At 41.9% G+C, this 13,844-nt stretch overlaps 1 protein-coding gene across 2 annotated transcripts in view; it reads right to left on the bottom strand.

Annotated features, from left to right (window-relative positions):
- The window catches only part of COL6A3 (collagen type VI alpha 3 chain), a 77,343-nt gene extending 68,613 nt beyond the window's left edge, over positions 1-8,730 (bottom strand). The window contains exons 1-2 of one of the 2 annotated variants that reach the window (XM_068544172.1): positions 8,613-8,730; positions 421-1,023 (exon numbers count right to left, since the gene is read on the bottom strand). In XM_068544172.1, coding sequence (XP_068400273.1) covers positions 421-1,023; positions 8,613-8,700 — 691 coding nt within the window. In that variant the 5' untranslated portion in view covers positions 8,701-8,730. The remainder of the gene's footprint in view (positions 1-420; positions 1,024-8,612) is intronic. The other variant, XM_068544174.1, reaches the window with a different exon arrangement.
- Positions 8,731-13,844: the final 5,114 nt, after the last annotated feature.

Here is a 13,844-nt window from a genome sequence, read left to right as displayed (position 1 = left end):
TCAGCACACTCTAACGGGCTGAGTTTTAGAGCTCAATGCCATTATCCTGGAGTAACTGTCTCGGAACCGTAATGCTCCCCTGAGATCCATTTTTAGGATGACTGCATTATAAGTAGGTCACACGACGATGTTTAATAACCTCAATGTACCAGGTTTGTTGAATTAGCCTTAAAAGCACACTTCTTGACAACTCATGCTCTAACAAGAACTTTCCACTCCATCTCAGATCTCTGGGTTTTTTGGAACACTGCAACCGTCACAGGCACCACATCCAATAACTAGCTCATCTTGGAAGGACTCGGCTGTGGGTACTTACGGGTTCTCCCGAGGCAAATCATTCTGCAAGGTGCCCCCCTGACTTCTACGAAACCACACACAGACACCCCACTACCACACAGATGGTGAGAAAAGCATACGTACCTTGGGTGACAATGGTTGGCGGTTGCAAGACAATGTGCCTTTGGGCCACGCCAACAATGTACGGCAGTAATTGCTCCTGGACGTCCCCAAAGCTACGGAATTCCGGGACAGTAAACACCAAGTTGTCATTGGTAGCTATGTGCTGAAGCTCTGCCTTGGAGGCGGCCTGGGCTCCGAGGCCAAACGAGAAAACACTAGCCTGCTTCAGTGCTATGACCGCGTCTCGGATTTCATCACTAGAAGGCCCAGCACTTATGAGGACCAGCACCTGGGGAACCCCTTCCTCCACTCGGCTGCCCCCTGCCCGGGTGAAGTGATTCTCCACCACAAAATCAAGGGCAAGGCCGACATTGGCCAACTCCCCACCAATGGACCCCAGGGCTTGCACTGCGTCCAGAACCTGAGCCTTGGTGGAATAGCTGTTTAAGGAGAACATGGTTCTGGGCTCATCGCTATACTGGACCACCCCCACTTGGATCTGCTGAGTTCCAACTGAGAGTCTCTCAAGGAGATTTACAAGGAAGTCGCGAATGACTGCGAAATTGACACTTCCGGTGTTGTTTGATCCATCAATTAGGAAAATAATGTCAGCAGAGTCTTGTGCTTTAAAAGAGAGAAATGCAAAAAATGTGAAAGCATTAGAACAAGTGACCACATGCACCGTTCAGTGTTCTGACATGTTTCTTGGGAAACCAATAAGAAACACGAAATATGGACAAACAAAACACATGTTGATTAAGGAATGTGAAATTCTCTTTTAGTTCTGCATTCTGAATGGATAAGAGGCAACTTCTTAACAGAAATGATGGTGTTAAGTAGGGGCATTTAATATCAAATTTTCTTCTGTGCCATCTTTGTAGTCAAATTTCACAACATATTCAACTTCTGGGTATATTCTGAAATATTCTACTAAATTTGGAGGGAACTGTAGTTGCATGGAAGTATGCATTACCATACCTACAGGAGAAAGTAAAGGAGTATATTAACAAAGGTCCAAAGATGATTTCTAATTTGAGGACATTTCTCTTATAATCCTCAAGTCATTATAAGAATTTTCTTTGTCCAAATCCACAGCACAAAACAGAATTCCCAGATTTAGGGTTTGGTGATTCATCACCCCAGTATGTTAAACACTTGATTCCTTGAGCAAATGTTGTTCCTTCTTTTTTACTTTAAAAACCAAAATGGCTGTGTATCTACCACTTTGGGAATATGAAAAGAAGAACTCACACAACATTTACAGTTTTGATTCAAAAATACTCTGATCCATTTTGGTTTGATTTTCGTTTCTCAAATGACGTTTAGTTGCGTGAAACTCAAATGCAAGTCTGGAATTCAGCTAAATGTTTTCTTCATTTATTTTTGCCATTGCCTCTATATTCAATCACACAATGCAGAACAATGTTAAGCAGAGTGATATGAAACCAGTCATGACATAATTATCCAACCTTATTTTTATGACATCCTAGACCGAGTGCCTGGCAGGACCATGGGCATCTAGTAAACCCTGAATCAGAATTAGCTCTGGAGTTACACAAATGGACATAAAAAGGCTGACCAAGATCTCTTTTCTCCCCACAATGGCAAACATGACACTTCCATTCTGTTACTGAGAATGGGAGTTTCACAGAAGCACTGAGCAAGGAATGGCAATCAATAAACTACGAACCTGGGTGGAATATTTCAAAGGCTCATCTGCTAGAATGTTTAAATCAGGCTGATTTAAACGATACGAAAAGCAAAATTATTCTAGCAAATATATTTTAATAACTTAAGTGTGTGTTAGGAATAGGAAGAGATTTTATGTGAGCATATATGGTATTTATATTCTGGATTTTAGGAAGCTATGTTTGGAGTATAATTGTAATATTATATGAACAATCATTCATTCTGATATTTTTAATGACAGTGAACATTTTATATGTAAAATTAATTTTTCCTGGTACCGACAAAATTGCTTTTATTTCCACAATGGAAACAGGATACAAATCTTGTCTCATGAAATTAAGGAATTTTGCTATAGTGAAATGATATTCTTACCCAAGCTCTCCCCTTGGGTAATCTGAGCCAAGGATGGCTGCAATTGGGATTACTGGAATCAGAACTGCTCTCTTTCTCCCCTTACATACATGAAACCCCTAACAACAATTTTGCAGAGGAATTCCTTTCATAGGGAAAGATACTAATGTGAAAATATCTTATAAGGTTTTATAAGATATTAACTTAGCATTTGCTAAGAATTCCAAAGCATTTGCTACTCTTTAACCAAACCATAGGGATCCTGAAGGATCTTATGGGAGGGTGCAGTGCCAGCAGTGTGAATTATGTTCCAAGCCATAGAAATAGCCCACATGGTGCCGGGAGCTCCAGGCTCAGCAGACCATACCACAAAATTCCTCAACACTTCCCAGGCCTAAACCAATGACCCTGAGGGACAAAGGAAGATTTGCCCCTTACTCAGCAAACCGAGACCTTTAAAGGAAGGGCTAATTCTGAACCTAAGATCAATAAAAGAAGAACGATCCCTAAATCACAGATGACTCATTCCTTATTCTTACTTACTTTTTGACTACGGTTCACAATAGAATAAATAAAATAAACAAACACTGAGGGAAAACCCTTGATTATTGCTCTTCTAAAAAGCTGAACCGCAGCAGGTCATAGAAAAATGTTGGATAATTTGTCATCACTGAAAAAACCACGTTGTCCTCTTAGGCACACAATGATGGGACACACAAGGGCATGCTGTTATCCAGGAGAGCCGAAGCCTCAGACAGACACAAGAGACACCGGTTCTTGTGTACAGCAAGGCATACCAGGGATCAATATTAACTCTAAGAGGAATCAGATCTTTCTAAAATTTAAAATGTGAAGTTGTCTGGTTTTCTGCTTTTATGGCTCACGTATCACACCATGTGTGGCATTTTCTATGGAAAAGTTTCGAAACATCCATGGAAAAATCATAGGTTCCTTCAACATCGTTGGAAACACTACTTTCCTGAGCACGTTGGTGTGGGCACAATGCTTTCCTTAGCTCATGGGATGCTTCCTTTTTTCAAGCAAAATTTAAAAGATCACATTTGTATTTCCTATGCAAACACAAAACTGCAGATAGGTTTTGCGAGTTTTCTAAATCTTTATATTTTGCAAAGAAAAGAAAGCTCATCCTCACTGATATATAGGTCAACTTTAGCTTTTGCTTTAGTAAAGCTTTTGTATTTTATATCCATTGATAAAAGGGATTTTAAAAAACACAACTTTCAGTGATTACTTGAGTACAGTTCATTTAGAACAGTGGCCCTCATATATATATTCATGGGAAAAAGTTACCTACCTAGTGGGCAGGAAACGGAAAGAAATGGCCCTAACTTATTAGCAAGCTCCATGATGCCTTCCTGACTACCTTTCCCAACAACTATAAGCAGAGAATTTTTATTATTTTATTTTTTTTGCTGTGGAACATGCAGTGGACATGATACTGGCAGAATTGCAGAGTGAAGTTAATTAGAAAAGACAACATAAATGGATTAATATTCCACCCTGGTGCTGCTAGTGGCTTGGACACTAGAAGACAGAGATGCTTTCTTGGCATAAAAACAAAGGTTTTGTCATCTGTGTGGAAACAGACTATGTTGACAGGCTCATTTAGCATTCATATGGTAATCTAATCATTTATCCATTTATATAATTGTTAAACATAATGGCAAACTCATCCACCCTTTTTCCTAAATTGGCCAAAACACCAATAAAGAGAAGATGTTCCATTTCTCTCTTGATCCCTTTCATTTTTTTGACATGGATGAGTTATTATCCCTATATTCAGAAAGGCAATGATTAGTGAATTATTGATGCTGAGAACATTGTAGCAAATGGAAAAGGTCATTAGAGCTGCCATCTTGTAACCTCCTTGTGAACTGCAGTGCCTGGTTTGGGGTGCTCTCAGGGTCCACCTTCTTTTCCTGTAATTGGCAGGATCGACACTAGTGTCATAATGCAGAGGTGAGACACATCATTTGAAGTAGGGAATGCTATTCAGGTTTAATGCAAATAATCCAGACTGTGCCTCACCCCTCTCTATTAGAAGTAGAACCACTGGTAGGGTCATGAGCCCTCCCACCCCTATCAAAGCTGAAATCACAGATAACCACTGGGGAAACCATTTTATGAACAATCTCCTGAAACACCTTGGGGTTGGTTAGTTCTGAAACCCTTCTCTTAACCATGATCTGCCTGCCCGGCTCCTATCTAATGACATCTACTCATCTTGCTCCCCACTCCTCGTTTTCTGAATCTCTCTTATGAAAAACTGATGTCTAGTACTATTTGCCTAAAAAACACCATTATTCTGATCATAATCCAGAAAGCCTTTCTCTGGACTCCTCCTCAACTGCCTCTAGGTCTCTTCCCCCTCATCCTGGCCCCTGCTCCTCTGGCTTTCCAGGAGTCTCCCAGCCCCTTCCAGCTCTCCTCTGCTTCCCCGCCCAGCCAGGTCCCCAGGGCGGGCTATTTCAGGAATTTACTAGCTACCATCTTAGCAATGGTAAATTTCCTTCCCAAGAAGATCTTCTTGCCTCTCTACCATCCTCTCTTTGCAAGCTCCAACCTGGTAACTTTTTTCTTCCAAGAGTGCCTGAGATACCTTCAGAACACCAGGGAGCCACGCTCATGGACAAGACCCCAGGCTGTGGTCTCTGACAACAACTGAACATCACTGCAAGTCAGCAGTTGCTTCTTGAACGTTTTGTGATCCTTTCCTCATAGCCCTGTTGCAGCTGTTCAAAAATAACTTCGATACCTCCAAGCTCCCAAGCACCACTGCTTCTCTCCCTCTGTCATCCTCTCTTATTGGATGATTGATGCCAACTCAACCTGAACACTCTCAACCTCTCCCCTTTCCACCTCAATATCTTAGAAATATGATCCCTTTCTCCTCCTTTCCCTTCATCTTGGGGGACACACGTCTCTCCTTCTGGAGCTCATCTCTCCCTTGAGGCCCTTGACTCCACCCTAGCTTTCTGCCCATTCTCCTAGAATTCTCTGCTACCCATTGTCAGTTGGCGACATGGACCCATTTTGTGACACAGGGAGGTCCCTCTGTCCTGCCCGTCGCTGATGAGGAAGCCTAGCCCTGGTCAGAATTGCTGTGGTGCAATACATTTGAAATTTACCTGTGGAATTCCTTCCCTATCAGTCTTTAGGCACTTAGCACTGGCAAGAGAGCTAATAGGTGTGACTGGTTAAGTGACTTGCCAGGCAATTAGTTCCATGCACGTCACCACGCACGAACACATCCATGTAAAGTCGCTGCATCATCAGTACTTCCAGAGTGGCACTGAAAAGGACCATTGGAATCAGAAGCATCTCTATGGGCACAACCATGGTGACAGCGTGGAGGAGAAGTGAGGAAACCCACTCCAGAGCCAACATGTAAGGGCCTCCAGCTCTAAAACTCAATTTCTTCAAAATAGATTTGGACTGGATCATCTCTAAGGCTTCTCACAATTCTAATTCCGTCAAATCTCTGAAATAAATCCCATAGAGTCAAAGAGAGGAGCTCTGCATGTTGCTTCACTGGACCCAAAAGTGGAACCCCCCCTTCCCCCTCCACTCAAGCTCTTTCCGCTTTCCTTAAAGGAAACGGGCTCTCTATCCCAGGAACAATGAAGGGATTTTTGTTAGATGCCTGCCCAGCCACGCTGAGTCTGTCTTGTCCAAGGAAGGTAGAAGCAACCTCTTGTGGGGTCATAATATCAGGATGTGCTTTTTTAGAGTTAGAATATTAATTGTCTCAAAAGCAAAGAATTCCTCTTGAAGATAGGTGAATTGCTCTGTTTTGGAAGGAGACTACAGAGAATATTCAAACCTTTGTTTTTAGACCTGTGAACAGGCATCTCTTCCCTAATCCGCCCACCATCTTTTAGCCATAATATTGCCCTAACACCAGCGGTTGCCAAGCTTATCTCCAGAGAAGAGCGAGGCAGGCAGCAGCTTGGCGATGTTGCCATTACCTGTGATGTCTTTAAGGGTCTCTGTGCCTCCAACCCTTTCTGGAGTCATGGATGAATGCACACAGGCCACTAAGTTTCCTACTATGTCATGAAGTGGGTAAAATTCTCTAGGTTGAAAATATGCATATTGAGCGGTTCACTTGCTATTTCTTTTAACGCTCCTTCATCTGCATCCTCAACTCCAATTGCAAACACTTTAACATCAGTAGATTTAAGTTCCGCTGAAGGCAGAGCAAGGGCATCCTTCAAGTGTCCATCGGTTAACACTACGATAACCTGAGGGACTCCATCACTGGCCCGGCTTCTGGCAGCCTCAGTGAGGTGATTTTGCATTACGTATTCTAATCCTTTTCCAGTCTGATTGCTTCCCCCAGTATAAGACATGTTGGAGACATGGGAGAGGACTTCTTGTTTAGAACGATACGTATTTAACAGGAACTCAGTATGTGGGCTGCCGTTGAACCAGACCAGAGCAAAACGGAAATCATTTTCTCCCGCAGCTAAAGATTTTATAACATCATATAGAAACTCTCGAACAAGTTGGAAATGTTCCTTTCTAATGCTCCAAGAGGAATCCACTAGAAATATTATATCGGCAGCAGCGCCATTTATGACATCTTTTAAAAAAGACATTGGTTTAGATGTTTCTCCTGTTCAAGAAATGACTTCCCATCAGTGCAAAGCCTTCCTCAACTCATTCAGTTTCCACTGTGCTGTTACTAAATAATTTACACCTCATGTGTGAAACAGGCGGGGACGCTGACTTACCTGAGAAACAGGCACCTGGACACATGGACCCAACAGCTGCCGGCGCCCAGTCACTGGGCCAAGTTCCATATGCAATGACTGCCATACATGGACCAGTAGCAGGTTCCACAATGGGGAGAAACATTCCCTGGGGTGTCCTTTAACTCTAGATGATTCTTTGTGGTAGTTTGAACCCCAAGACCCACCTGCTCGGACGGGAAGGATATCCTATCACAGGTAACCAAGCATCATCTTAGAAATTCCTTCCTCAGCTTTGGGTCTGAAACTTGGCCCTGACAAGATAGAATACTGAAATCTACTACTGTTTTACCTGAACTAAATCTACTACTGTTTTACCTCCCATGCTTTGGGTAATTTGCCAGAAAAATAAATGTCATAAATACATCTTAAGTGAAGAAGACTTGTATAACTGTAGGGAAGGGCAAAGTCTCATTTTTTTCAGACTTTTTAGCATGAAGAAAGGTACCCTAACTCGTCATTACATTTTCAGAGCCATCGAAGCCCTCTTAGATGCTGAACAGTATTCATCTCTTTCAAAGATGAATCCAGTTCTCTCTCAAAAGTAGGAGCAGGAGACTCCAAGTGCCAGGCTGTGGGTGGCTGGGAAGTGCCCTTCTGCACTGGGCCAGGCTGGCTGCGCACAGCAGGCCCCTGGACTCTACTCACCTGGGGCTGACCCGATGCCCCAACCCATGCTCCCCTGGCATTGAGGTGGTCCTCACCAGGCCACCATCTAAGAACTACCAGGTCTGGAGGGAGAATCCCCATCAGAAGCTCAGCTCTCCAAGCAAAGGAGAGGGACCCAAGTCAATCCTTCCCAGCTCACAATACATGAACCATTTCTCATTTTTCTAAAACTCTGTGAGCAAGTTCTTAATAGGATTAGTTGGGATCTATTTTTTTGGGGGGGGGGGATCTATTTTTAAGTAGTTTGGGGAAACTGATATTTTAAAGATTTGATGATTCTAGATGAAAAATGTCTTTTCCTGTCCAGAGTGAGAAAGAAATGGTGACATTTGTGTTTGTTTTTGTCAGGGAAAATTAATTTTTTACTCTCAACCATTGTCTTCTCTGGGTTTTATGTGCTCAGACATCAACCAGTGCGAGAAATGTGGAAAAGCTCTTCAGATGGTAAAATATTTTCGACACAAACTTTCTGCTCACACCCAAGGTAAAAACAAACCACTTGCCAACCACCGCCAAGATATCAAACCCAAGTTTCAGTAAAAAGAATCTCTCTCTCACTGGATAAAGAGGAGCAAAAAGTCTGTAAAATAAATGAACATCCTGTAGTCAATGGCTTGGCTATCTCTTCAAAGCTTATCTAAGCTCTATATTCAGCACATGACGTCCAAGATCTAAAATCAGAGAATACTGTTCCTTTTAATGAAATGGAGAGATGTTTCTGGATCTTACCTGCTTGTTGTTGTGCACGAGTAAAGGAAAAGCCTGAGAAAAAAAGGCAAAAGGTGACCACGAAAGGCAAATGCCGATGCTTCCTCATTTTGATTTTGTCTAAGCACCAAGTGAGAACCTACGAGAGAAAACAGGACAAAGGAGAATGATCAGGTCTTGACTCTCCGATTACTAACGAATGAATCGAGGATTTATCCCTTTTATGAAAAATAGTTTTGACTAAACATAGACAGGAGAATCTTTGAATCTAGTGATTGTAGGACTTTGGCCATAGCTAAAAATTGTGCAGTTCAACATATTTTCCTCTCAAATTGAGGCAGGCAAAAATAGTATATCACGAAACAAATGGCAGAATGAAAAAGGGTCAGGAGAGAAGGTGCTCAGAGGCACAAAGGAGCAGGTTGGTGATGCCCAGCCTAACTGTCAATCGTGTCTAAAGGAATCCCGCAGGGAAGCTTCGTTCAGGGAGGGAACGGGTTTCGTCCAAATCACAACGTGTGCAAAAACAACCATGGCAGCTGGGACCATTTCGAATCTTGCCCTCATTCTCTGTTAATATCTAGCACTTTCCCTCCAACAAAAACCTGCTGTGTGTCCAACTCCAATCGCAGGATGGAGCACACCCTGGGATACTGAATTAGCAAGACTGAAGCCAGTCATGAGGGCTGACGGCCACATAGCATGGTCTCCCATGCAAATTTTTTTTAACATCTTTATTGGAGTATAATTGCTTTACAATGGTGTGTTAGTTTCTGCTTTATAAGAAAGTGAATCAGTTATACATATACATATGTTCCCATATCTCTTCCCTCTTGCGTCTCCCTCCCTCCCACCCTCCCTATCCCACCCCTCTACGTGGTCACAAAGCACCGAGCTGATCTCCCTGTGCTATGCGGCTGCTTCCCACTAGCTATCTATTTTACATTTGGTAGTGTATATATGTCCATGCCACTCTCTCACTTTGTCACAGCTTACACTTCCCCCTCCCCATATCCTCAAGTTCATTCTCTAGTAGGTCTGTGTCTTCCAGCCAGCCTGGCTCAAGTCTGAATGGGCGCAGTAGGCTGTGTCACCATCACTTTTCCCTTCAAGCAAACACCACCTTCTCCCCATGCCACATCTGAAAGCACCCTGACCCACACCAAACCCTCAGGTCAGCATCTTCACCCCCCAATCTCCAGTGAGAGCAGCTTGAGGGTCTGGGCTCTTCCTTATGACCCTCCAGAGAGCCAGCCTAGGTCTTCTGCATCTGAGCTTAGGTCCCCTTGCAGGACATCACCTCTTTTCTCTTCCCCTTGATCCAAGGCTCTGGTTTCCCCCAACTCTTTCTTAGGTCTTGGGTATATGACCTGTGCAGACCCACTAGACCCCATGCTTGATTTAATGATTTGTTGTTGCTGTCTTAAAATTCTTAATAACTTTTGGACAAGGACCCTTCGTGTTCATTTTGCATCAAGCCCACAGATTCTGGAGCTGGTCCTGGCTACAGCTGTGCATGTGTATCAATGACTCTTCTTACCCTTACCCAGACTTGGCAGGGGTTCCCTGGTCAGAGCCTTGGGTAACAGCATTAGAGAGGAGGGGTGTGCCGGTCAAAATTATTGGTTATTTTTTCTTGTCCTTAGTTTCAAGAAGTACTATTTGATATTGAAAATTATGTACTATAGACTACAGTCAAGCGAGAAATCCCATTTGGTTTAAGAAACCTAAATATTTTCATCTGGAGAGATTGGGTTACCATCATAATTTACAGTTCATTGTTAGGGTTTGAAGATTAAGAAGGCAGCCTTGGGAATTACAGCATGAAAAGGTAATCATCATCAGTATAAATAAAAATCAAAAACCTCTTTCTCTGGGGCATTTTTTGGTAGAAATAGAAAAACAAATCCTAAAATGCATACGGAATTTCAAAGGACCCAGAAAAGCCAAAGCAAACTTGGGAAAGGAAAAATAGAGCTGGAGACCTCATATTCCTGATTTCAAATCATATTACAAAACTACAGTAATCAAAACAATATGGGACTGGAATAAAGACAAACATGTCAACCAATGGAATAAAATAAAGATCCGAGAAACAAACCCTCAAGTATATGGTCAAATAAGCTTCTATAAGGGTACCAAGGCTACACAATGGGGGCAGGATAGTCTCTTCAACAAATGATGCTGGAAAAACTGTATACCCATATGCAAAAAATGAAGTTGGACCCTTACCTTACACCACTTACAAAGAACTAACTCAAAATGGATTAAAAATGTAAATGTAAGACCTGAAACTATTATACATTTAGAAGAAACTATAGGAGAAAATCTTCATAATATTGGATTTGGTAATGGTTTCTTCCATATGACACCAAAAGCACAGACAGCAAGGACAGACAAATGGTACTATATCAAACTTAAAAACTTTTACACAGCAAAGGAAACAATCAACAGAGTGAAGAGGCAACCTACAGAATGGGAGAAAATATTCACAAACCTTATATCTGATAAGGGGTTCATATCAGAACACATAAAGAACTCCCACAACCTTACAACAAGATCTGATTTAAAAATAGGTAAAGGACTTGAATAGACATTTCTCCAGAGAAGACATACGAATGGCCAATAAGCATATGAAAAAACACTCAGCATCAGAGAAATGAAAATCAAAACCACAATGAGATAATTCAAAAAGAGTCATGTACCACAATGTTCTTTGCAGCTCTATTTACAATAGCCAGGACATGGAAGCAACTTAAGTGTCCATCGACAGATGAATGGATAAAGAAGATGTGGCACATATATACAATGGAATATTACTCAGCCATAAAAAGAAATGAAACTGAGTTATTTGTAGTGAGGTGGGTGGACCTAGAGTCTGTCATGCAGAGTGAAGTCAGAAAGAGAAAAACAAATACCATATGCTAACACATATATATGGAATCTAAAAAAAAAAAAAATGGTTCTGAAGAACCTAGGGGCAGGACAGGAATAAAGATGCAGACATAGAGAATGGACTTGAGGACATGGGGAAGGGGAAGGGTAAGCTGTGACAAAGTGAGAGAGTGGCATGGACATATATATACTACCAAATGTAAAATAGCTAGTGGGAAGCAGCCGCATAGCACAGGGAGATCAGCTCGGTGCTTTGTGACCACGTAGAGGGGTGGGATAGGGAGGGTGGGAGGGAGGGAGACGCAAGAGGGAAGAGATATGGGAACATATGTATATGTATAACTGATTCACTTTCTTATAAAGCAGAAACTAACACAACATTGTAAAGCAATTATACTCCAATAAAGATGTTAAAAAAAACAAAAACAAACAAACAAACAAAAACCCACAATGAGATATTGCCTCACATCCACTGAGATGGCCACTATCAAACAAACAGTAAACAAGAAGTGCTAATGAGGATGTAGAAATATTGGTACTCTTAGGCACTGTTGGTGTGAATGTAAAACACTGCAACCACTTAGAAAACTGTATGGAGGTTCCTCCAAAAATTAAAAATAGAATTACTATATAAGCCAGCAATCCAGCTTCTGGGTATGTATCCAAAATAATTGAAAACAAGATTTTGAAGATATATATATACACCCAAGTTTAATGCAGCATTATTCATAATAGCCAAGACGTGGAAACAATATAAATGCCCCTCAGTGGATGAATGGATAAAGAAAATGTGGTATATACATACAATGAAATATTATTCAGCCTTAAACAAAAGAAAGACATTCTGTCATAGGCTACAACATGAATGAACCTTGAGGACATCATGATAAGTGAAATGAGCCAGTCGCAAAAAGACACGTACCGCAAGATTCCACTTATGTGGGGGATCTGAAATAGTCAAACTATTAGAAACAGAAAATAGAATGGTGGTTGCTAGAGGGAGGGGGAGGTGGGAAGGAGAGTTAGTGTCCAAAGGGTACAGAGGTTCAGTTCTGCAAGATGAAAAAGTTCTAGAGATCAGTTACACAACAAGGTACATGTAGATAACACTACTGTACTATTCACATAAAAATGATTAAGGGGGCTTCCCTGGTGGCGCAGTGGTTGAGAATCTGCCTGCCAATGTAGGGGACACGGGTTCAAGCCCTGGTCTGGGAAGATCCCACATGCCGCGGAGCGACTAGGCCCGTGAGCCACAACTGCTGAGCCTGCGCGTCTGGAGCCTGTGCTCCGCAACAAGAGAGGCCGCGACAGTGAGAGACCCGCGCACCGTGATGAAGAGCGGCCCCCACTTGCCACAACTAGAGAAAGCCCTCGCACAGAAACAAAGACCCAACACAGCCATAAATAACAATAAATATAAAAAATGATTAAGATTTGCTCACTTGCTCTACTCTGGGAATCTTTCAGGCCTTTCCATCCAATCACACCTTTCTTCCCCACACTCTGCTAGACCTATTCCTGAGTTTGTCCTTTGAAAAAAACAAAAAGCACATGCAATATTTGTGGTCTTTGTAAGTTTTCTTAATTGAGGATATACAGTTTAGAATCATGTAAATTCTATATCATGTGTGTTTTACTACAATCTTTAAAAAGATAGGAAAAGTTACCTGAGATTTTTAAAAGTATGGGTTACTCCGTACCCCTAAAATGTAGCCATCAGTTTAACAGGAATGGTATAAATGTGGCATCTTTTTTTGAGGCATAAGTCTTTAAGAGCTAAAACAGGAAAACAATACAACCGCACATATCTTCTTAAAGCGTATGTATGTGCCCCTATAATTAAATAACACAACATTTGTCCTTGCTCCTAAATAATATTTGGAAAGGAAGAAGAAAAGAAGTATTTGGCAGCAAAATATTAAGGTTTGGGGAAGAAGACTTCAGTCCCAGGAAAGCGAAAAAAATCTGACATGAACACTGAGATGTGGTACAAAAGTTATTTCTACCCCAACTAGTGTCATTAGAGCTACGAAATCAGCTCCGCTTAAGGCCTAGGCTTTTGTACCTGCTTGACCTTCCTACCTTGACCTTCCTCTCGCCATAGGCCTTCCACGGGCCTGGTGATTCTATTTGTGGTTGTCCGTTGTATATATAATTCAGGAATCCCATTTTCCCCACATTGCTAAGGAAGACAATGTTAAGGGTGGTCTAAGGTTCTCAACCTTGCCATCTAGAGCAACAGAAATAATGACAGCAAAGGAAAATCTGTCTGGCTAATTAGCGACCTGGCCTTGGCCGGGGACTAGTGTCTAGCTGGACTTCTTAGCAAGATGCACGGAGGGCCAAGGAGAGCAA

The sequence above is a fragment of the Eschrichtius robustus genome, chromosome 5 (assembly GCF_028021215.1).
Source record: "Eschrichtius robustus isolate mEscRob2 chromosome 5, mEscRob2.pri, whole genome shotgun sequence".
NCBI lineage: Eukaryota > Metazoa > Chordata > Mammalia > Artiodactyla > Eschrichtiidae > Eschrichtius > Eschrichtius robustus.
Note: the sequence above shows the minus strand (reverse complement) of the source record. Positions and strands in the feature narration are given on the sequence as shown.